The sequence below is a fragment of the Pristiophorus japonicus genome, chromosome 17 (assembly GCF_044704955.1).
Source record: "Pristiophorus japonicus isolate sPriJap1 chromosome 17, sPriJap1.hap1, whole genome shotgun sequence".
Taxonomy (NCBI): Eukaryota; Metazoa; Chordata; class Chondrichthyes; family Pristiophoridae; genus Pristiophorus; species Pristiophorus japonicus.
The window spans coordinates 111,403,827-111,429,238 of record NC_091993.1 but is presented as its reverse complement, the minus strand read 5'-3'; the positions used below and the strand labels follow the sequence as shown (position 1 = coordinate 111,429,238).

The following is a 25,412-nucleotide window of genomic DNA, read 5'->3' as shown; positions in this document are numbered from 1 at the left end:
GCAAACGATTCTCGGAGAACAAAGTGAAAGTACCCTTAGAACCCCATCAAAGGTTTATTCCCATCAGGGTCAAGGGTTCGACAAAGTGCGTCACGTGATGTCCTTTTTCAGTTTTGCCACTTTATTGTCTAATATTTGAAATAACTGCAACATTTTCTTCACACTTTAGTCTCCTCCTTCAAACTGGTTTGTTACTACACAAACTGGTCTCAGTACAGACCAGGTGGTGGTAAATTCTTCCCAGAAAATGTTGACCCCTGCCTGTGCACCCACCTGATTTATGCCTTTGCCAGCATGACCAACAACAATGAACTCACCACCTTTGAATGGAACGATGAGCAAATGTACAGGAGATTCAATGCTCTGAAAATGAAGTACGTCATATCATTCTCTGAGCTGCGTTAGCTACAAACTTCAGATCAATTTTACAATTATTCTCACGTTAAGTTACTTAAAATTCTGCAACCAAATGATCACTGACATAATTGCTGTGTATTATTTATCTGGACAGAGAAAGTAAACATTGATGGAATATGCTCCTAACTTATTGCAATATTGACATTCATGGTTTCTATTCTTTCTCTCAACAGAAATTATAATTTGAAAACGCTTTTAGCCATTGGAGGTTGGAATTTTGGCACCACCAGGTAAAATCGGTAATATTTTCATTTTCACGAAATAGAAAAAGTCCCATGTCAACATTTCTCCGTTGATCTAATAAATTGAAATTGGCAACTTTCAATTATGAAATAAAACTATGGCAACACAAACCTAACTTAAGGAGTTCCAGGCTTCCTATTAGATTTCTCATTTAGTTGCTGAGAAATGTAGATTGCCCAGTCAGACCGACAACCCAAAAAATATGGCCAATTTAGCAGGAATTTAACTTTAAGCCATTGGTTTTCTAACAGGACGGAGAAGTTTGTAGGTTTGATCTGAGGGGCATTATGAAAAATTACAAACTTTGTATCATTGAGAATTCTGTGTATACAGCGTGCCACTGCGCATGTGGAAGGGAGGGGCCGAATCACCTGTCCTGATTGGTATTCAGTTAGTCAATAGGGATTATTTTACCCCATACCTTCTTTGCATTTCACAACTGCACAAGATCATTAATGATGAAGAAGGCCATTCTTGGTACAATCATACAGAAAGGCCTTCAAGTTCCCCCATTGAACATGCAATTGCTTCTTAAACGATTTTAATATTTCATATCCACCACGCCTTATACTACAACAATGACTCAATTTTTAAAAACCCTTTGGCGTGTTGTGAGAATATGAAAGGCGCTATATAAAAACAAGTTCTTTATTTTTTTTACTCTTTCTGGAAGGCTATTCCATACCTTGATTACTTTTTGCAAGAAGATGAATTTATTTATTTCTATTGCCATGACCAATTAAAAAGGCCTTTTCAGTGATTGTAGTTCCTACGGCTGATATTGCCCCTCTACTTAAGGCCTCTAACCACCGCAAATCAGCGGCCACGCTGCGGAGTGGAGTGGCCGCCACCTTTTCATGGAAGGCCGCTGATAGCCCAATTGCCCTTCCGAGGTTTCCTGGCAGTGCCCCGAACTCCCGCCCCGCCCCCCCGCTCTGCTGCTGCTGATCCACGTTAAGTGCGTCATTGCCGTGCGCACCGGCAATCTACCAACACCCCGACGGCGGCATTCCCCTCTGAAAATCTTCGGCCCTCCTGGCGGTGCCAAAACCTGTTTTTTCCCAGTGGTCCAGTGAGACTGTGGCCTTCTGCAATGGTGGAGCAGATTCCCTTAAAGGGGAGGATGCATGGCCACTGACGACATCCGTTTTTTTTGTCAGCTCACTGCCATGTCAGGCCGACTATTTTGCCCCCGGGTTTGACCGGGCCACCAACAGGCCCTCTCGTGAGTGCCAGGCCACTGGCCGGCCGAAACTCTCCCTGGTGGCCCAGTGGGACGAAGTTTTAAAATCGCGAAGGCTCGAGAGCCGTGGTGATGCGGCGCCGTGATGACGTCATAGCGGCGATCACTGTGCACCCCCAACTTCCGCCCCTCAGGTGTTGCCACCGCCGCATATTTGCCCCTCTTGTGTAGTCACCGCCCCCATTAAGAGCGACTTCTGCATCCAAGTAAAAGAGATAACGAAGAGCAGAATTTCGCTCAAGAGGCAATCTCAACTCGTGCTGCAGTAAAAACCATTGAAATGGGGTGCATGCGCCCCGTTTCAGGTGGGGGGCAATTTTTAGCCCCCTGTCTTTCAGTTTTTCTTTAGGTAACTGTGACTGTTTTTCAGTAGTTAGGACCAGGGCTCTGAGGGAATTGTCAGTATTTGCAGTGTCACACATACAGAATATCTGTTCTAAACTGCTTGTGACTGGCATGAATGGATGGGGTTTCTGTTCCTCAATAGTCCTCTGCACCTATGTGACATTGATAGAACATGTACTGATCCGAAAATGTGCCATTACTAACTTTAATATTACATGAAACGAGAATAGCACAAGTAAAGTGTTCTCCATGAAAGAACTTGTATTTATAGAGCGCCTTTCATGACCTCAAGACATTGCAACCACTTTGCAGCCAATGAAGTATTATCACTGCTGTAATGTGGGAAACCCTGCAGCTAATTTTCCAACAGCGAATTGACCAGATAATTTGTTTAGTGATGTTGGTTGAGGGATAAATAATGGGCAGGACAGCGTGGAGAACTATCCTGCTATTGTTCGAAATAGTGCCATTGGATCTTTTACGTCCACCTGAGAGGTCAGCTGGGGCCTTGGTTTAACTTCTTATCCGAAGGCGCAGCACTCCCTCAGCACCGACAGCCTAGATTATGTGCTCAAGTCTCTAGAGTGGTACATGGACCCACAACCTTCTGACTCAAAGGCAAGGCTGTTTTCTTCTGAACTACAGATATATCTTACTGTAATCCCAGAAAGCACAGTCAACACTAAATAGTCACCATTTTGAATTTTGCTTCAAAAAACCTCTTCTGTACAAATTCTCCTTTTCCCTTCTACAACATTCACAAGCAGTAAACAAATGACTATAAAATGGGAGAGTTTAAGTTCATTACCGAACCCAATTGAAATTCAACAATGCAACTCCGAAGCCACTGTATCACTTCTCGTTGGAACTTGAGTATCCGAGTAAGTTTGGGTTTCAATCTGTGCCAGAAATTTAACCCCAAAACATAGGAATGTCAAAGAAATTCCAGGTACAGATTTACCATTACACAAGTTCACTTACGTAATTTTTTGCATATTTAAGTAGAAAATTATTCAGTTAGAATTTTTGGGACAATGCCGGAAATGTCAGTATTCAGAACACTCTTCCTGAGTGAAGCTTTAATATACTCATACTAAATTTCTCTGTGCTTATTTTCTTAAATGCAGGCATTAAAACATTGAAGTGTAGAGTTTAGTATGAGCATGCTAACTGTTGAAAGGAACAAAACTGGTCAGAAAAAAAACCAATTCGGTTCTCAGAAGAAGATTTATGAAATTAATGCTTTCTCTATTTTTAATCTGTTTCTGTGATTAGATTTACCAACATGGTCTCTACACCGCAAAATCGAGCAACATTCATCAGCTCCTCAGTCTCCTTTCTGCGGAGGCACGGATTTAACGGTTTAGACCTGGACTGGGAGTATCCAGCCGCTCGAGGCAGTCCACCTGAAGATAAAAACCGCTTCACTATCTTGGTCAAGGTGAAAGGTCTAAGGCTAATCTTTAATGTAACATCTCGTAAGAGCATTACAGAAAAGCTTTGTACCTACTACAGTAATGACATTTCTTACATCTCATTCCTTTTAGACAAGATTTTATTTCTGCTAGAAGCTTTAGACAATGTGGAACAAATCGAGCGCAAATGAGCTACAGCGACCTGAAAAACAATAATGCACCCCAATGCCAGTAAGGCCACATTTTCATGAAAATAAGAATCTAAGAAATACGAGCAGCAATAGACCATGTGGCCCTTCGAGCCTGATCCCCCATTCAACAAGATCATGGCTGATTTTCTACCTCAACACCACCGTCCCGCCTTATCCCCATATCCCTTGATTCCATCATTATCTAAAAATCCATTGATCTCTATCTTGAATATACTCAACGACTTAGAATCCACAGCCATTTAGGATAGAGAATTACAAAGATTCTGAGTGAAGAAATCTCTCCTCATCTCAGTCCTAAATGGTTGACCCTTATTCTGAGACTGTGACCCCTAATTCTATGCTCCCCAGTCAGGGGAAACACCCTCCTAGCATCTACCCTGTCAAGCTCTTTAAGAGTTTTATATGGTTCAATGAGATCACTTCTCATTCATCTAAACTTTAGAGAATAAAGGCATAGTCTAGTCAATTTTTACACGTAGGAAAATCCTGTTATCCCATGCAGTATGCAGCAAGCAGCAAGACCTGGATGACATACAGGCTTGGGCTGATAAGTGGCAAGGCACACAAGTGCCAGGCAATGGCTACCTCCAACAAGAGAGAGTCTAATCACCGCCCCTTGATTTTCAACGGCATTACAATTGTCAAATCACCTACCATCAATATCCTGGTGGGTCACCATTGACCAGAAACTTAATTGTACCAGACACATAAATACTGTGGTTACAAGAGCAGGTCACATGGCGGAGTATTCTCCAGCAAGCATCACACCTCCTGACTCCCCATCTACAAGACATATCTTTCCACAATCTATAAGGCACAAATTAGGTGTGTGATGGAATACTCTCCACTTGCCTAGATGAGTGCATCTCCAAAACATTTGAGATGCTCGACACCATCCAGGATAAAGCAGCCTGCTTAATTCGACACCATACACCACATTAAACATTCACTCACTTCACCACTGTGCACCATGGCTGCCGTGTGTACCAGCTATAAGATGCACTGCAGCAATTCTCCAAGCCTTCTTCAACAGAACCTCCCAAACCTGCAGTGCAGATTCTTTACTAATACTAATTTCTTAAAGTTCCTCATTGTCACTAGACCCTTGGTTCCCCACTATTTCCAGAATGTTATTTGTGTCTTCTACCGTGAAGACAGATACAAAGTATTCATTTAGACTCTTTGCCATTTCCTTATTCACCATTATAATTTCTCCTGTGTCTGCCTCTAAAAGACCCATATTTACTTTTGCCTACCTCTTCCTTTTTACACATACATAGAAGCTTTTACAATCTGTTTTTATGTCTATTGCTAATTTATTGTCATAATCGCCTTTCTCTTTCATAACCAACTTCTTTGTCATCCTTTACTTAATTCTAAAATCCTCACAATACTCAGCATTACTACTATTTTTGGCATCATTATAAGCCTCGTCCTCTAATCTAATACTACCTTTAACTTCTATTGTTAGCCATGGCTGGGCAACTAATTCCATGGGCTTTTTACTCCTTTGGGGAATGTATATTCATTGCGAATTATGAAAGAATTCTTTAAAAGTTGGCATTGCTTACCTATCATCATATCTTTGAATCTAGTTTCCCAACCTACCTTAGTCAACATGTCACTCATACCTACGTAGTGTGCTTTGTTCAGATTTATGACCCTCGTTTCAGACCTATTTAAATCACTCTCAAACTCAATATAAAATTCTATCATATATGATCACTCTTCCCCAGAGATTCCTTTACTATAAGGTTATAAATTAACTCCTTCTCATTGCACAATACTAGATCTAAAATGGCCTGTTCCCTAGTTGGATCCTCAACATACTGATCTAGAAAACCATCTTGAATACATTTCATGAATTCATCCTCCACACTATTATTGCAAATTTGTTTACGATTAAGAGTTCAAGCAAGTGACCTGTTTTAATGATACTTCCTGTACTACTAGCTAGCTGGCAACAAGCAACACCAGAGAAACATTAAATTCCCCTGTGATTACTGTATTACCCTTGATACATATACCTCTAATTTACTAATTTATATTCTGCCACACACTATAACTGCTTTTAGGTGGACTATAAAGTAAACCCACTAGTGCTTTCTATCCCTGTTGTTGATCAGCTCCACCCAAAGTGATTCTACATCTTGATTTTCAGAGCTAAGATCCTTTCTCTCCAGTGTCTTTATTTTCAGGGCTACCCACTGCGCCCTTATCCATTTTGCCGATCTCTTAAGTCAAATGTCCTGGATTATTTAGGCTGAAACGGCTGCAAGACAAGCACTGAAAATGACCCTAGCATATTTAGTTGAATCAGGATCTCAGAGAAGTACATGCAGTATCATATAAAATAAATCCAATGCATATACAATGACAGCAGTTTAAGAGAGACAGAATGGTCATAGAAACATAGAAACATTGAAAATATGTGCAGGAGTAGGCCATTCGGCCCTTAGAGCCTGCACCACCATTCAATAAGATCATGGCTGATCATTCACCTCAGTACCCCTTTCCTGCTTTCTCTCCATGAATGGTACACTATCAACAGGAGCTGTGACCACAGTAATTATGTTTGGAAGAATGCTTATCATCATTAAAAATCAAAATGTACTCATCTTTTGTAGGAATTGCTAGCGGCTTTTAATACAGAAGCAGAGGCTACTAGGAACAGCAGACTCCTGCTTACTGCTGCGGTTGCTGCTGGAAAAGACACCATTGATGTCGCGTATGATATACCTGAGATTTCAAAGTAAGTATGACTTATAGAAGATTGAAACTTACAAACTTTGGGAAAAAACATTCATTATGCACCATATAAAATATTATAAATAATATAAATAAACTACTTTAAGTTATTTTATTAGCCTTGTGAACAACAGCTAAAGATTTTGATCGATGTCAATTTTTAACACGGTGGGATAGGACTCGTCCTTTCACCTAATGAAGGTGCAAGCAACCTTTTAAACTTACTTCCTTCCCCTTTTGATGCTCCTCACCGTACAACATGTTTACGATTGAGGGTTCAAGCAACTGACCTGTTTTAATGATACTTCCTATACTACTGGCTAGCTGGCAACAAGCAGCACCAGAGATGCATCTCTAAGTGAAGTTTAACACGAAGCAGAAAACAAGTGCAGGCAGCGAAAGGAGCATGCGGAAAACCAGACTCCCCACCCGCCCTTTCCTTCAACTACTGTCTGTCCCACCTGTGGCAGAGACTATAATTCCCGTATTGAACTGTACAGTCACCTGAGAACTCACTTTTAGAGTGGAAGTAAGTCTTTCTCGATTTCGAGGGACTGCCTATGATGATAGATAGAAATAACAACATTCTGTATTCTACAAGAAGTAATATTTCTTATTTTTATTTTGGTTCTGTTTTATTCTTTCTACTCAGTTTCCTAATTTCACAGACCTCTGCTACAGCTTCCAGTGCTTCTCTGTACTAAGTAGCATGGGATTGGCTTTGCTTGAGATACTATTCTCCAACCTAGTGAGCACTGCCATCCACTGGCTTGGCTGAGAAATAAAGAAACTCAGTCATCAAGAGTTGCCATAGTCATAATAGTCAAAGATAGGATGCAAACCATCCCACCATTAATAGATACAATGTAGACAGACATGATGTCCCTGTTTTTCAGGGACAGTCCCTAGATTTGGGAATGTGCCCCGGGACAAACAAGAGACCCCGATTTAAAGATCTCTTCACGATACTGAGTGTTTGATTGTTTTCAATGCTAATGAACAGCAAACCGTTTCTCAGAGATTCTTGGCCTGTTTGAGGTCAGGAACGCAATCCTGGAGCAGGTTGACTGGAGGTGTCCCTGGTGGTCCTACCTTCCCACAACGCAGTGCGGCTGAGAAAAGGCCCAATCTATAGCTCTCGCCGCACTGCACTGTGGAGGATTGAATGGTACATGGTGTTTTTATTAATTGAATAAGGGAAGGCATGTTCTAAGTTCTCAAACTCAGAAGAGGTTTGTGAATCTGAAACCTTCTGAGACAGAGGGTGTTTCATGGAAAATCTCAGTTCCTCTGGAACAGATTTTAAATTGAGAAATTAAAATGTTGGGTATTCAAGGGTGAGCAGATGACAGCACCACTGCAGAATACATGCAATGTTCATGATTCGGTGTATCTAAGCCGCGCAGCTGCCTGTCAGTCCGGCACAGCACAGGACCGACTTTTCCAATGTGAAATTTTGCGCATGCACGAAACATTGAATGGGCTGCGCAGACCATTAAAGGGCCACGTACCCCCTCCCCACCCCCAAATGCGAGGGAACATTGCCAGTGGGTCCCCAGATTTGGTTTTGAAAATATGGTCACCCTGTTACAATGACTTTGATAAATAACTATTAAAATGAACTCTGAATTGCAATGCATCATTTTGTAATATTTTTTTAAAACAGATATCTCGACTTTATCTCTGTGATGGCATATGATTTTCATGGATCTTGGGAGAATGTTACTGGACACAATAGTCCTCTGTATCGTGGCTCAAAGGACCAAGGCCAATTTATTTACTTTAATATTGTAAGTATGTTCATAAAAAGTGGCATCTCTATTTTATCTTTTTCATTACCACTGTAATATTATACCAATATGTTTTAACAAAAGGTTTTTTGTTAGTAAAATCTCAATAAAGATATCAAGCTAAATTGTCTTGCAGGACTTTGCTATAAAATACTGGAAAGACAATGATATCCCAGCAGAGAAACTCATTGTTGGATTCCCAACATATGGACGTAGCTTCACCCTGAGCTCCTCCGCAACAGATGTTGGTGCTCCAGTATCTGGTCCTGGCCAAGCTGGTCAATTAACCAGGGAGGCTGGATTCTTGGCCTACTATGAGGTAATTTTGCTGAAAATGTTATTAATTATTCACATGGTAAATTATCTGAAGTTTATCTTAAATAGAAAGTGATCAGGATTAAATTGTTTAAAAACACAGGGGTAGAATTTCCTTGGTTGTTCTCCAATCTCCCACCATAACTTCAATGGAAACCCTGGCAAAATGGCACAATTGGCCATTTATGCTGTTTCTCCAGGATTTCTGTAAATTTTCCACCAAAACTACTGTCAAATTCCTGGGTTATATAGCACCTCATACAGCTCTCGGAGACATCTGAATGGGCTTCATATACAGTGAACAATCATAGCAGCCATTTAGCATACAGAAAGATTCCACAAAAAGAAATGCTATGAATGCCCGGGTAATCAGTTTAAGTGATGATGTTCACAGGAATGTCAGTCCATGGCAGGATAGTAATGCCCTGCTCTTTTTTAAACTATGCCGAATGACCTTTACCAACAGAACAGACAGATGGGAATTTAGTTTAACATCTCGACAACATTTCCAACAGCTGGGCACAATCTCAGTAATGCACGAGAGTTTCAGCCTTCATTATATGTCTGAGTCCTGACATGTAACACACAGCCTGCTGACTCTGGGCTCAGAATGTCACCAACGTAGCCAAGCTGACACCTGAAGGGTTTTTGAATGTTAGGAAAAGCTATGCATAACATTTTTTTAAATTCCTCAACTACACTATGCGGCCGATTTTCCAAAATGAACTGGGGAGCAAGGCCACGGTTTCCCCATCTGGTGATGGGCTGCACCAGATGTATGCTGTCGAAACATCAGCCCTCGTATGTCCTTACAATCCAATAAACAGCACGTCACATTTCAATACTTCCCATCTCATTCCACTTATGTTTTCATACTCTACGGAACACATGATAATAAAGTAAATATCATCTCTGTATATATGTGTCTATATTTATTACAAAAGGAGAAAATTTGATACAGAGCTATGATCATTCAAAAAGTCTACAATATTTGCCCTTGAAAAAGACTAGCTAAGATGATAATTGGCCCATCTCTTTGTGATTGATCCTCACTGTTAGCATTACAAAGATAATACCCCCCCCATTAAATATTCCATATCCCTTTAATGAGAAATGAAAAGTAATAAATTTATTACATCACAGGGATGGAGGATAGTGATTGGTTCTTCCAGATTAATTGAATCACTGGACAGGGAATGAACCTTAAAGACAGCTAATAACTGATTTAATTTGCTTCAATTGCTGATTTTCTCATTTTAACTTAATTTATAATTATGGTATATATTTAATTTTGTTTAATAATAATTAATTTTTATTTTACTGATTTTACTGTTGTATTATTTACAATGTAATTTGAATTTTTTTTCCCGATTTTTCGCCTGTGTCGATCTGCGTGCGCATTTTAGCTGCCGCTTCAGACCCGAGCTTTTAACCTCTTTTTACACTTCATTCTCACACTTTTTCTCTCTTTCCCTCAATGGTCAATATCTAACGTGTTATAAAATTGTTGTGAAGCGCCTTGGTACGTTTTACTGCGTTAAAGGCGCTATATAAATAAAAGTTATTATTATTTAATGTAAAATAAAAACTCTTTTTTTAAGGATTCTCTCATTCCTGATAAAATGGCAACCTTTTTCCTGTTACAGTTAAATATATTTTATTGATTACCAATGGGAGTTGACACTGCTGATTATAAATGGGACTGCGGCTATGGGAAAACAGGGTTGATTTGACTGAGCTGTTAACAATGAGACATCTTGGTTAATCCTTGCTCCTGCACCAAGACCTAGCTCTGTCAAGCCTGTGTGATGGCTGGTGTGCAACGGCCACCATATGTTGAAAAAAACCCACTCACAGGCACCTTCCACCCTTCAATATGTAGTTCGGGACCTGGAATTTTAGGTCCTTCATTGAAACACCTGTGAACTTTTTGGCATGGAAGCAAGTCATCCTCGATTCGAGGGACTGCCTATGATGATGATAACAATACTTACTGATTTTGATTGACAGATCTGTACACTTTTGAAAACTGCGACTACACAATTGATTGAAGACCAGATGGTTCCTTATGCATTCAAGGGTAATCAATGGGTTGGATATGACGATCGGCAGAGCTTTACACTCAAAGTATGTGCTATCATTTATTTCCATAATTTCACACATATGCCAGAAGTATTCAGTATGCAGTTTTAATAACAGCAGAGATCTACACAGGACACAATAAGATAATTTTATTAATAAAGGTAAATCAATGGAGCTTTTCTCAATCATTAGCTTGGAAACTGGTTATGTAATATTGTTCATTTTTTAATTCACTGTTATATCATTTAGACACGGCAAAATAGGGAGCAATGATACTGGGCCGTAATTCGCGGCCCCTATGGGTGTATACGAGGTGCGCCCGTAGGGGCCGCGCAAGTTCCAGGTTTTCGTGCATCAAGCGCATGCACAAAAACCCGAAACTTTGTCAAGAATTTTCTTGATGGATCCTCTGCATCCCCGGGAAAAGGGCCTCTGTGGGTGGAGAGTTGGACTATTTGCTCAACTTCTGCCCGTGAAACTCTTACACATGATAAAAGCAGGCCCACCGTAAGAGTTTTAAAAAACATAAAAATAAAATTTGATCAATCATTTATACATTAAAAACCCTTTACAATAAAGCAAATTTATTTTTAGTCCTGTAAAAAAATGTAAATTTATTTTTCAAAAAATTAAACTTGTTTTAAATATTTAATTAAATGCAATTTTAATTAATTTTAAATATGTAATTTAAAAAAAATTTGAAGTACAGATGTATTTTTTTGGGTATTCCCATTAATATTTATGGGATTCCGTACATACACAACCCACGCATACCCGGAGAAGTCCAGGACCACGAGTCTCCTCCAGGCACGTGAGCATTTTATTTGAGGATCGGAGGCCTTTCCTGACGGGAAGCCTCCGTCCGCAAATTCAGGGCCATTATTCTTAGGTTATAGTAGAAGTTAAATAAAGTAGGTCTCGTCTGGTGAAAGAGATTATCCAGTGACAACTCACACAACTCTGAATGTTGTCCAGGTGTGACAGCACTCGTTTTTTTATGGGCTCATGTGCCACAGTATGTTATGATAGTATTCCTCCCAACATAGCAAATCCCCACATATTTTTAAAATGATGTAAATATGAAAACTCAGTTGTCTTCAGCTTAGTCAGTATAATTTATAGCCGACAATCTGTTCTGATCACGGCAAGAACAATGAATTCAAATAAATGTTGCAACACTAGCAGAAATTAACATAAAATGAATCAGTGTGGCATCAATACTACAAGTAAGGAACAGACAGGAGTTGTTAACTCTTGCAGTTATACACATTCATTTCATGCTCTATGATAGATCCATTCCACACCCAATGTGATGTGATAGACCCATTCCAGAATTCATGTTCTGTCTTCAATCCATTCCATATTTTGAATTGGATACAAAAATAGACCACCATTGTGATAGGCTATGGGCAACAGCATGATTGACAGAAACACTGAGAATTAATGAGTTCGAGGACATGTGTAAAGAAGACTATGTAATTGAGATTAAGTGCAATATAATGATTTGTTTTGAACAGAAGAATGCCATTATTCACTGGAGTAACAATAAATATAGTCAAGTGTGAAAAAACTTATTTCAAGGTTATTATATGAATTCTGATTTAAAAAAACCATAGTACAATACAATCGGCTGCAATAATCTTGGAAAACTATGCTGATGTAAAAGAATAAGTCAGGAAATGATGGCAGCAATATTCCTTACCTCGCTGCTATCCTGACCACCACACACGCAAAGTGCACTGTGCCTCACCTGACCTGAATCAAGCCCCAACAATTCAATGGCCCATGTTAAAAGGAAAGGCACCATAACTTTTTAGGCTTTCCTCACCTTACTGCCTGCCCTCTCAGAGCCTCCAATCTGAGGGGTCTTAATGTGAGGGTTAGTGACAGTTTCTTCAGGAATCCCACTAAACAGCCAGCAGTCCAAATGGGAAACTGTATTTAGAGGCAGTTAGGTTCCTCCCACCTCATTTCCAGGGCATTACGATGCCTATACCCGTTGTTCCTCTTCCCCAGGGGAAGCCCCAGACATCTCAAAGCAATGTAAAAGTGCTATGGATCTCCTTCCTTTGACCTCTCCTGTATGTTTGGGAACTGAGTATTCCTCAGAGGTATTGGGGTATCAGAGACAATATATCTAGCAGAACATTTTTTAGCAGGAAAAGCATTCGGGTTCAATATAATGCCAATTTCATTTAACAAAATGTACACTTTAGATTTTTTTCCCTTTTAACTGTAGGCTCAGTGGCTGAAGAATAACAACTTTGAAGGTGCCATGGTGTGGTCTTTGGATCTGGATGATTTCAGTGGAACTAAATGCACTGAAGGAGTTTACCCTTTGATCAACACATTGAAGTCCCTCCTTAAAATTAATGGTTTGGATAAATTATTACCTGTAACCCAACTAAAATTAAACTGCATCGTATTGCTACTATCCATAATATGCTAACAAACCTTACGTCTGCATGCATTTCCTGTGTACAAAACCTTACTTCCTGTTCTTATGCTTGTGCCTATGTTATCCATTCTAAATCCCCCTGTCCACATTTCTAACGGAAACTGCCTCTATAAACTTCTCAGACTGTAATTACACACTCCCATCAGTGGTGGCGCTGTTACCCCTCAGTTCTGCATCTCCTTTCCTCACCGACACTGCAGAGAAACACCGATGTACCAAGAAACTCTACTTCTCTGCTTCCCAATTTGCCATTATACTATAAATTATAACATAAAGCAAAAGAATTTTTATAAAAACACTGACATCATGTCTGACTTTCATTGAGGACCGCATTACATCAGCGGCTCCTGGTCCAATTATCCCTCACCCGCTAACTCAGCTCCTGCCGACAGGCTACACTTGGTCTTCACTGCCTGTGTGCAATGCCATGGGAGATTGCTAGTGTTATTGCAAACAGTTAAATATAACACAAATAATGGCAATGTCAAGCTCTATCAATATGTAGAGATTGTCAATTACAAATGATGGTGTAAGTTAGCTTGGGAGAAGGTGTTGCGTCAAATGCAAAAGCAAAGTTCTCAACCTGATTTACAAATCCCTTCATGGCCTCAACCCATTCTTCCTCTGCAACCTCCTTCAGGTCTACGTGCTCACATGCATTCTCTACTCTTCCAGCTCTAGTCTCTGTATTCTCCCTTCCTCCTCTCCACCTACAATGGCAGAGCCTTCAACTGTCTTGGCCCTACACTCTGGAGCTCTGTTCCTAAAACCTTCTTTCCGACCCTCTACAGAGCCTCAAATCCTTCCTTTTTGGCCATGGGCTCAGCCATCTCCCCAGTTTTTCTCCTGCTGCTGCTCAATATCAATTTCCGCCTCTGTGCAGCATGTTTTGTGTTCAGTGTGCGATATAAGTGCAAATTGTGTTGTGAAGGAGAACCCCCCTGATTGGAATGTATTTGCTTCATAGGCTCTTTGTTTAAGAATTTATAGCAACACATTGCTATTAAGAACTAGTTGGTTTATGAGCAAAGAGTTAACAATCACACAACACATTACCCGTCCATCCACCAGGCTCACAACCACCTGCCTCATCGTGGATCTCCTGAACCCAACTGGCTGGGATTTTATTGAGTCTTTTGAACATCACATGACTGGCTAAGCCACTCACAATCAACAGCACGACAACTATTTTTGTAAAACATTAGTACAGACAAATTAAACAAATTCAACTTTTCACATGAAATGATCAAATTAAAATATGGTTGCCGGGAGTGATGATGCACTCCAATCCCTCCGGTGTCCACCTGTCATGGAAGACAGCGAGCGTACTGGTGGATACTGGGGGCTTCATCTCCAGGGACACCCTGGCTCGGATGTAACCACGGAAGAGAGGCAGGCAGTCTGGCTGAATGACCCCCTCGACCACTCGCTGCCTGGACCGGTTAATGGCCTTGGCCATGCCCACTAGCAGTCCTACGAGGAGGCCTTCCGACTTGCTCGCTCCCCTGCGCACAGGATGCCTAAAGATCAGGAGCGTGGGATTGAAGTGCAACCAAAATTTGAGGAGCAGCCCCTTCAAATATTGGAACAGGGCCGGCAATCTCACACATTCAACATAAATGTGGAACACGGACTCTTCCAGACCGTAGAAATTGCAGGCGGCCTGGGAATCTGCGAACAGAGTTAAAAAACGATTGCATGGGACTGCTCCGTGCAACACCCTCCAGGCCAAGACCACAATAAATACAGGGAGTACTCCCGTGCAGAGAGCACTGCATTGGGGAGCCCAGCCTCCTCTGGACGGCAAGATGGTGCGCCATGGCGTGTCCAGATGGCAAACGAGGATGGCAACGCAGAGAGTGTGCAAGAGCAACCAGTACAGGGAACCCCTCCGCGCAGAACTGAAAGGCACAGAGGGGATTTCCCCGAGAAGGCTCAAGTTGTGAGGCGCCGGCTCCCGAGGGAAGTTTCGGGGCTTGGTGCCGTTGAAGAATTCCGTCCGGATGGGGGTCAGTTTGGACGGGATCTCCCCATGTGCCTGAGCCTCATCGATACACCTAACGGAGTCAGGGTCCAGCGCTGTTTTTAGCAACTCGATGACATTGGCCGCGCACCGTACGTCGACCCAGTTCAGGCGCCGTGCCAGCATGTCTGGTGCCATTCAGCCCGCTCCTCTGCCATCGAGCAGGTCCCTGACCCTGGTCACCTCATCAGCCACAGCCCTCTCATCTGCCTGCCACCTAAAACCGCGGTTGTGGAGGTACGGATTCCTGAGCAGTGGCTCCTGCAGGACGGCCACCACTCCAGATGGGGGAGAGCTGCGCTTGCTAGCGACTCTGTTCCAGACCCTGATGAGTTCCTGGTAAAAGACAGGCAGCCCCCGCATGGCAGTCCTGACGCCGTCCACCCCAGCCCCCCGCCTCAGCTCACAAACAGGAGCTGCGTGTCATAATTGAGGCTGTACTGCTGGCGGAAGAAATACATTGCCAGCGCACACCACCTAGGAGGGGGCTCAACATAGAGGTATCTCTGCAGGGGCTTAAGACAGAAAGTTGCATGCTGGGTACTGACACACACCAATGCCTGACCGCTCTCCCTAAGCGGGAGACTCAAAAGCGCAGCAGAGATCCAGTGCTTCCTGTTGTTCCAGAAAAACTCCACCAACTTCTTCTGTATCTTGGCGACAAATGCAGGGGGAAGGGTCAAAGTGACCAGCCGGTACCACAGCATAGCGGCCACCAGCTGGTTTATGACTAGTGCTCGACCCCTGTAGGACAACACTCGGAGCAGTCCTGTCCAGCGCCATAGGCGAGCGGTGACTTTGGCCTCCAACTCCTGCCAGTTCGCTGGCCAGTCTTCCTCATCGGGGCTAAGGTAGACTCCCAGATAGAGGAGATGGGTCGAGCTCCAGGCAAAAGAGCTCCGTCTTTTGCCTGGAGCATGGAGTCCAACCACCACTGACCAACCAGGAGTCCGGAACATTTCTCCCAGTTGATCCTGGTGGAGGATGCAACCGAGTAAATCTCCTGGCACTCATGCATCCTCTGCAGGTCAATGGGATTCTCGACCTTGAGGAGCATGTCATCGGCGTAAGCCCGGCCCTTCTAGAGCCAGTTCAGTCAACTTGCATCCACAAGATGCGCAAGAAAGGCCCCACGCAGATGGCATATAACTGGCCGGACATGGGGCATCCCTGGCGCACCCCTCTACCAAAGTGAAGGGGCGCTGTCAAAGACCCGTTGACCTTAATCAGACACCCCGCGGTGGCGTACAAAAGTCGGATCCGGGCGATGAAATGCATCCCGAACCCGAAAGCGTGCAGAGTTCCGAACAGATACTTGTGATCCACCCTGTCACGTCTTCTCCTGGTCTCGGGAAAGGAAGGCAACCGACAGACCAGCCTCTTGGGAATGGTGTACCAGGTCCCAGACCAGATGGATTTTGTCGTGGATTGTCCAGCCCGGGACCATGTAGGACTGGTTAGGGTGGATCATGTGGTCCAGCACGGTGCCAAGGCGAGCAGGCATTACCTGGCAAAGATTTTGTAATCCGTGCTGAGGAGGGAGACCGGGCGCCAGTTCTTTAGTAGGCGGAGATCGCCCTTCTTTTGCTACCAGTGCCACGTGATAGTCAGAGTAGGAATCGCAGGATAGCGCAGATTGGTGCAGTGGTGCAGCAGTGGTGCAGCAGGGAGGGATTCAAATTCCTGGGGCATTGGGACCGGTTCTGGGGGAGGTGGGACCAGTACAAACCGGACGGTCTGCACCTGGGCAGGACCGGAACCAATGTCCTAGGGGGAGTGTTTGCTAGTGCTGTTGGGGAGGATTTAAACTAATATGGCAGGGGGATGGGTACCAATGCAGGGAGACAGAGGGGAAAAAAAAGGAGGCAAAAGCAAAAGACAGAAAGGAGATGAGGAAAAGTGGAGGGCAGAGAAACCCAAGACAAAGAACAAAAAGGGCCACTGTACAGCAAAATTCTAAAAGGACAAAAGGTGTTAAAAAAACAAGCCTGAAGGCTTTGTGTCTTAATGCAAGGAATATCCACAATAAGGTGGATGAATTAACTGTGCAAATAGATGTTAACAAATATGATGTGATTGGGATTACGGAGACGTGGCTCCAGGATGATCAGGGCTGGGAACTCAACATCCAGGGGTATTCAACATTCAGGAAAGATATAATAAAAGGAAAAGGAGGTGGGGTAGCATTGCTGGTTAAGGAGGAAATTAAGGCAATAGTTCAGAAGGACATTAGCTTGGACGATGTGGAATCTATATGGGTAGAGCTGCAGAATACCAAAGGGCAAAAAACGTTAGTGGGAGTTGTGTACAGACCTCCAAACAGTAGTAGTGATGTTGGGGAGGGCATCAAACATGAAATTACGGGTGCGTGCAATAAAGGTGCAGCAGTTATAATGGGTGACTTTAATATGCACATAGATTGGGTTAACCAAACTGGAAGCAATACGGTGGAGGAGGATTTCCTGGAGTGCATAAGGGATGGTTTTTTAGACCAATATGTCGAGGAACCAACTAGGGGGGAGGCCATCTTAGACTGGGTGTTGTGTAATGAGAGAGGATTAATTAGCAATCTCGTTGTGCGAGGCCCCTTGGGGAAGAGTGACCATAATATGGTGAAATTCTGCATTAGGATGGAGAATGAAACAGTTAATTCAGAGACCATGGTCCAGAACTTAAAGAAGGGTAACTTTGAAGGTATGAGGCGTGAATTGGCTAGGCTAGATTGGCGAATGATACTGAAGGGGTTGACTGTGGATGGGCAATGGCAGACATTTAGAGACCGCATGGATGAACTACAACAATTGTACATTCCTGTCTGGCATAAAAATAAAAAAGGGAAGGTGGCTCAACCGTGGCTATCAAGGGAAATCAGGGATAGTATTAAAGCCAAGGAAGTGGCATACAAATTGGCCAGAAATAGCAGCGAACCCGGGGACTGGGAGAAATTTAGAACTCAGCAGAGGAGGACAAAGGGTTTGATTAGGGCAGGGAAAATGGAGTACGAGAAGAAGCTTGCAGGGAACATTAAGACGGATTGCAAAAGTTTCTATAGATATGTAAAGAGAAAAAGGTTAGTAAAGACAAACGTAGGTCCCCTGCAGTCAGAATCAAGGGAAGTCATAACGGGGAACAAAGAAATGACGGACCAATTGAACAAGTACTTTGGTTCGGTATTCACTGAGGAGGACACAAACAACCTTCCGGATATAAAAGGGGTCGGAGGGTCTAGTAAGGAGGAGGAACTGAGGGAAATCCTTATTAGTCGGGAAATTGTGTTGGGGAAACTGATGGGATTGAAGGCCGATAAATCCCCAGGGCCTGATGAACTGCATCCCAGAGTACTTAAGGAAGTGGCCTTGGAAATAGTGGATGCATCGACAGTCATTTTCCAACATTCCATTGACTCTGGATCAGTTCTTATGGAGTGGAGGGTAACCAATGTAACCCCACTTTTTAAAAAAGGAGCGAGAGAGAAAACAGGGAATTATAGACCGGTCAGCCTGACATCGGTAGTGGGTAAAATGATGGAATCAATTATTAAGGATGTCATAGCAGCGCATTTGGAAAGAGGTGATATGATAGGTCCAAGTCAGCATGGATTTGTGAAAGGGAAATCATGCTTGACAAATCTTCTGGAATTTTTTGAGGATGTTTCCAGTAGAGTGGACAAGGGGGAACCAGTTGATGTGGTATATTTGGACTTTCAGAAGGCTTTCGACAAGGTCCCACACAAGAGATTAATGTGCAAAGTTAAAGCAAATGGGGTTGGGGGTAGTGTGCTGACATGGATTGAGAACTGGTTGTCAGACAGGAAGCAAAGAGTAGGAGTAAATGGGGACTTTTCAGAATGGCAGGCAGTGACTAGTGGGGCACCGCAAGGTTCTGTGCTGGGGCCCCAGCTGTTTACATTGTACATTAATGATTTAGACGAGGGGATTAAATGTAGTATCTCCAAATTTGCGGATGACACTAAGTTGGGTGGCAGTGTGAGCTGCGAGGAGGATGCTATGAGGCTGCAGAGCGACTTGGATAGGTTAGGTGAGTGGGCAAATGCATGGCAGATGAAGTATAATGTGGATAAATGTGAGGTTATCCACTTTGGTGGTAAAAACAGAGAGACAGACTATTATCTGAATGGTGACAGATTAGGAAAAGGTGAGGTGCAACGAGACCTGGGTGTCATGGTACATCAGTCATTGAAGGTTGGCATGCAGGTACAGCAGGCGGTTAAGAAAGCAAATGGCATGTTGGCCTTCATAGCGAGGGGATTTGAGTACAGGGGCAGGGAGGTGTTGCTACAGTTGTACAGGGCCTTGGTGAGGCCACACCTGGAGTATTGTGTACAGTTTTGGTCTCCTAACCTGAGGAAGGACATTCTTGCTATTGAGGGAGTGCAGCGAAGGTTCACCAGACTGATTCCCGGGATGGCGGGACTGACCTATCAAGAAAGACTGGATCAACTGGGCTTGTATTCACTGGAGTTCAGAAGAATGAGAGGGGACCTCATAGAAACGTTTAAGATTCTGATGGGTTTAGACAGGTTAGATGCAGGAAGAATGTTCCCAATGTTGGGGAAGTCCAGAACCAGGGGACACAGTCTACGATAAGGGGTAAGCCATTTAGGACCGAGATGAGGAGGAATTTCTTCACCCAGAGAGTGGTGAACCTGTGGAATTCTCTACCACAGAAAGTTGTTGAGGCCAGTTCACTGAATATATTCAAAAAGGAGTTAGATGAAGTCCTTACTACTAGGGGAATCAAGGGGTATGGTGAGAAAGCATGAGTGGGGTACTGAAGTTGCATGTTCAGCCATGAACTCATTGAATGGCGGTGCAGGCTAGAAGGGCCGAATGGCCTACTCTTGCACCTATTTTCTATGTTTCTATGTTTCTTAGGCAGCAGGACGATGACTGCCCTGTGGCAAGAGAGGGGTATCTCCCCGGTCGCCAGACTTTCCTCCAGGACCCGTGCGTAGTCGCCCCCCCCAAGATACCCCAGAATGCCCTGTGGAACTCCACGGTCAGCCCGTCCAGCCCCGGGGACTTTCCCCTCAAGAGCTGGTCAAGGGCACCAGTCAGCTCCCCCAGGCTTAGCGGAGCGTCCAGATTTTTGGCCTCCTCCAGACCAACCTTCGGCAGATCCTCCCCCAAAACTCTATGCGCTGCCTCGCTGGACGGATCCGGAGAGAACAAAGCCCTGTAATAGTCTTGTGCTCTGCTGCTGATGCCCTCCAGATCCGAGACCAGAGATCTGTCGTTGGCCAGCAGCATCAAGAGCTGCTTACGGACCCCCTGTCCTCTTTCAAGCGAGTAGAAGAAGGGGGAGCCACGGTCCAGGTCCCGGAGGAACCGGATCAGCGACCTCACGAACGCGTCTCGGACCCGCCGAGCTGCAGATCCTTCAGCGCAGCCTTCTTTGCTTCGGACACTGTTCACAAGGCCGAGTCTTTGACGACTTTACTGAGACGGGATTCCAGGTCGAGCACCTCCTTTTCCAGGCGCCCCACCCTGACCGCCCGCCTCTTGGTCGAACCCCTCGCATACTCTTGACAGAAGAGATGGTTGTGAGCCTTGCCTACGTCCCACCATAACCTCATGGAGGGGAAGCCCCCCTGCTTCCTTCTCCAGTCGGCCCAGAAGCGGCGGAACGAATCCCAGAACCGCTCGTCCTCCAGCAGCAGGTTGTTAAAGTGCCAGTACGTGGACCCCGTCCTCGCGCGGAGCGAAGCGAGCTCCGCCCACACCAGGTGGTGGTCCGAGCACGACGCCAGCCGCATGGAAGCTGCCGGAACGCAGGAGACATATGCCCGAGACACGTAAAGGCAGTCAATTCTGGACCATCCTCTTCCAGGCCTCACCGAAGTAAAGGTGCTGGAGTCAGGATGGAGATTTCGCCAGACGTCCACCAAGTCGAAGGACCCGACCAGGTCCCTCAACTTATCGATCGCTGTCATGCTCTGCGGGGCACCGGAGCGGTCCCTCGCCTCGAGGGTGCAGTTAAAATCCTCCCCCGCCCCCCCGAGGACAATGCAGTCGCCGATGTCGATAGAGCTTAGAAGAGTGGACACTTCTTCGAAGAAGCGCACTTGTTGCGGGCCGGGCTGAGGGGCGTACATGTTCATTGGATGGAGCGGCACGTCCCCCAGGCGAACCATGACATGGAGCAAGCGGCCTGGCACAGGCTCCTCGACCCCTAAGATCTCCGGCTGAAAATGTGGGGCCAGCAAGATAGCCACCCCACAAGAAGTTAGATGGCTCATGCGGACCTCTCCTTGCCATTCCAGGAGCCACGTGGCCTCGTCTCCCGGAACGGTGTGGGTTTCTTGCAGGAAACACACCGCATATTTCCCCTCCCGCAGGAGCGAAAAATTGTTAAATCTATGGCTTGCTTCTCTGCTGCCGTTGATGTTGAGGCTGGCTATGGTTATCTTCATGGCAAAAGCATAGTGCGACCTCTAACTTAAACTACTGTGGGGGGGGGCGGGGCGGAGTTGTTTGATGACCTCCACTCTCTCAGCAACCCAGCGAGGAACATTCTGAGCCAGCGCAGCTCAAGGCTTTCCAGTTTTGATAAGGCCCCGCCCACGCCCATGGTTTTAATGGCGGTGCGGACGGACCTGATGAGTAGCGCCGGCTCGGACCATTTGTCCAGGGCCAGATGGGCTCGATTGCGGCGACCCTGGCATTGCGCCAAAAAATCCCGGATTTCCTTTGCAGGAATGAGGGGACTCAGCAGCCGGCACAAGGAGACCCACCACCTCACTGGTGATGGACTGCAGATCTTGTCCCGCACCGTCCAGCGACTCCCCGTCCCCTTCTGGGAGGTCGCCATCAGCAACCGGTCCGTCGACCGCACGGGGTAGGCAAACGGCCCGGCCACACCATCCGACCCTATCTCTGTCCCGATCCCACCCCCAGGATCGTCAGCAGAGGAGTCCCCCCTGGGCTCTTCTTGGAATGTTGGGTCAGGAAGCGGCAGCGAACGGGGGTCCTCCTCTGCCCCAGGCACCGGGGAACATGGAGAAACCGGGCCAAAAATCAGCTCCAGTTCCTCCAAGTCCCCGGCTCCAGCATGTGGGACGAAGATTGAGGTTCCTCACCCTCCCCGCCACCACCCTCCAGCGGGTGGGGGTTCCTGAAATTTATTAGATTTTAATTTTTCTTGTTCTGCCAGGTCGAGCAGATCCCGGGGGATGTCACTATTTGGCTGGGCGGGCTCAGATTTGGCCTTGTCGGCCGCGCCCGCCTCAGGCTCCGGGACGCTCGACCCGGTGACGACACATTCTTGTGGTGGCCCCATGCCCCCCGCAACAGGCAGGTCTTTTTCCCCATCTCCAGGAGGCAGAGTCTGGGTAGCATCGGCTGTCTCACCTTTGGCGCGGTTTGGGAGTGCTGGTGGGGGACGCGGGACACGTGGCGGGCACCAACTCCTCCACGGAGGTATGTTGTTCATCCTCGATGTCCTTGGAGTGGTACCTCCGTTTTTGTCAGGGCGGGCGTGGAGGCAGGGAGACCTCCATGTCTGCCGAGGCCTCCGGCTCCGCTCCCCCCTTTGAATTGTCTTTCCCGCACCCGAGCCCGACCGCGGGTGGTAAACTATCTGCAGTAGCAGTCAAGGGCTCGAGCACGGGCTCGGGATACCCCACGCTCGCCAGTAACAGGGGTTGGCTGAGCGCAGTGATGGGGCTGTCTGGTCCACTGAGGGGACTCGCCTGAAGGTGTTTGGTTTTGCTCTGCACCTTCCTTCCGACTAGATGTACTCCCTCCCACCCCCGCCAGAGGCCGTGAAGACAAAGGCCTCCGACGATGCCCGTGCAACCTACGGCTCCCGGCACGCGAACGGTACTAGGGGGAGGAGTGGCGGCGGCACCAACCTTGGCCGCTTTGGCTGTTTTAGTGGCCTTGGAGGCGGGGCAGTTCTTGCGAACGTGCCTCACCTCCCTATAGACGTGGCTCTGCATGCCATCCGACGTCCGGAAGACGCGGTAGGCAGTCCCATTGTGGACCAGCTAAAAGTTCTCTCAGTTACCTCCTCCCGCGCCATCTGAACGAAAAGCTGGCGGCGGAAGGAGAACACATGATGGAGGCTGGCCTCCCTGAGGACGAGCTGAATGGGGTTTATCCCTGACCTTACCAGCCTCAGTTGACGTAGGTGGGGGAGGAGGAGCTCACCGGAAACAAAGGGCGGAACGTTCGAGATGATGACCCTCAGCGCGGTGGCCTCGAGAAGATCCACCGGCAGGAAGGTCCCACCCACCATGAGCCCCTTTTCAAGGGCCAGGGACACCACCCGCTCCGACCCCGGGAACAACAAAGCCTTGCCGGACATCTTGGAGGCAGCGAGAATGGTCGAGGGGCTGACTACCCCAGCCATTGCCCTCATGCACTCCTCAATGGTCATGTTGGGGTGAGTGTAGCTCTTGACCCCATTCTTTTTTGTTATTAATTTAAAAGGTGGCAGGTCAGCAGGAGTAGCCGTGGTTGCGGACACCATGCGCGCATAAGTTTTCGCTGGCCCTGCCGCGGCGTAGATGGGCTTGCCATTACAGGGTCCCTTTAAGGGCTACACTCACCCCAAAGTCACAGGCCTGATAGGTCTTGATTGGCCTTGTTATTGAACAGAGGGAGCTCTTAATAAGGCACATCTCTCCCCCGCTTAACGATTGGGGAGGAGCCTTTTTCCCTCTGCTCTGTTGTCTATATTTTTATATATATATTTTTAAATAAGAGGGGAAAGGGGCCTCTCAGAGAGAGGGAGGAGAGACAGAGAGAGAGAGAAAGAGTGAGAGAGAGGGGATGGGAAAGAGGGAGGCTGTGATATCAGGGTCACTCCTCACAGCGTTGGGTGGGTGCTTGCAAGGGTGCACTCCCCAAATGGAAACACAAGACAGTCTTAATAGATGGTCTTCTGGTGGGGGGAGAAGAGGTCTTCACCCGGGATAGCTAGAACTACCCAGGCACGGTACTCCACCAGGTAATTAATGAGTCTTCACCCAGGTAGCTCCAGTTAACCCAGGCCAGTCAATGGGGGAGGGATGCTTTAGTGGCGTGTGGGGCCTAGTTGTTGCCAAGAACCCCACACACACACACCCCCCGCGATATTCTGGCCTTCGAATTACACTTCTTTCCTCCCCCCACCGATAAAACAAAGTCTTTTTGGAGAGTGCACCAATACACCCACCTGTAGGTTGTTATAGATGACTCTCCCTCCTTCCACAATGGATGATATTAATCCTCAGGTTGTTTGTATTTTGTGTTCTTTTCCCCTCTCTCCAACTCTCTGTAGCAGTGTTGTAGAAGCCTATGCTCTCCTCCTCTCCCCTGAAGTGCTGAAGCAGTAGGCCCCTTCCTCCTCTTCCTGGGGTCTCAGGTTTGCAGGTCTACAGGCAGGAGCAGTTGCAGAAGCTCCTCTCTCCACAGCTCAAAGCTCCAAGTGAATTGGCAATGCCCACAACAGCTCAACACACCTGTGAGCATACTCACAGGTGCATACATTACACTGATATCAGGCCTAATTTTGCATTCTCATACTTTGTGCCCACTTGCCCTGTTGTCACGATATAATTATGTGTGGAAGCAACTGAGTATGACAAGAGAATGAAAATCTTAACCAAAATATTAGAATACAATTTATTAATATACTATTCACATTTTGTTTTACAGAATGTGAGCCATCATCAGATACAGCAACACCACCTGTGACCAACAGAGTGAATACCACTACTCCAAGCAATACTACAACTACAGCCACAACTACACCTGCAACTACTATTGCTGATGAAAAATTGAACAAATGGTGCCAAGGCAAGCCTGATGGGACACATGCTGACCCAAATGATCAAAATAAATTTTACAATTGTGCCCATGGACGAACTTACCATATGAATTGTCCTGCGAGTTTGGTGTTTGATGAAAGTTGTCTTTGTTGCACTTGGCCTCAATAATGTAACAGTAATACATAGATTGGATTGCAACACATTGCCTCCAAACATAAATGAAAATTTAAAGCATGTAAAGTTAAAATAAATTTGATAATGAGCCAGTCTGTCATTGTATTTATCAGAATTCAATATAGATGTGTAAGATTGTCTCATAAGTAACTACAGCTGTATTTTCATTTTA

General features: G+C 45.5%; 1 protein-coding gene across 1 annotated transcript; it reads left to right on the top strand.

Moving 5' to 3' along the window:
• Positions 1 to 203: 203 nt before the first annotated feature.
• On the top strand, positions 204 to 25,256 carry LOC139227922 (acidic mammalian chitinase-like). Its single transcript, XM_070859071.1, has 9 exons — positions 204 to 374; positions 591 to 647; positions 3,524 to 3,689; positions 6,503 to 6,627; positions 8,290 to 8,413; positions 8,550 to 8,732; positions 10,739 to 10,855; positions 13,050 to 13,185; positions 24,954 to 25,256. The coding sequence occupies exons 1-9, from the start codon at positions 295 to 297 to the stop codon at positions 25,232 to 25,234; spliced, it is 1,269 nt and encodes a 422-aa protein (XP_070715172.1). The 5' UTR covers positions 204 to 294; the 3' UTR covers positions 25,235 to 25,256.
• Positions 25,257 to 25,412: the final 156 nt, after the last annotated feature.

Bases quoted from the DNA above. Each gene is read 5' to 3' on its own strand.
- LOC139227922 (XM_070859071.1), top strand. From the start codon at position 295: ATGACCAACAACAATGAACTCACCACCTTTGAATGGAACGATGAGCAA. The intron at 8,414-8,549 runs GTAAGTATGTTC...ATTGTCTTGCAG, and splicing joins AATTTATTTACTTTAATATT to GACTTTGCTATAAAATACTG. The intron at 13,186-24,953 runs GTTTGGATAAAT...TTTGTTTTACAG, and splicing joins GTCCCTCCTTAAAATTAATG to AATGTGAGCCATCATCAGAT.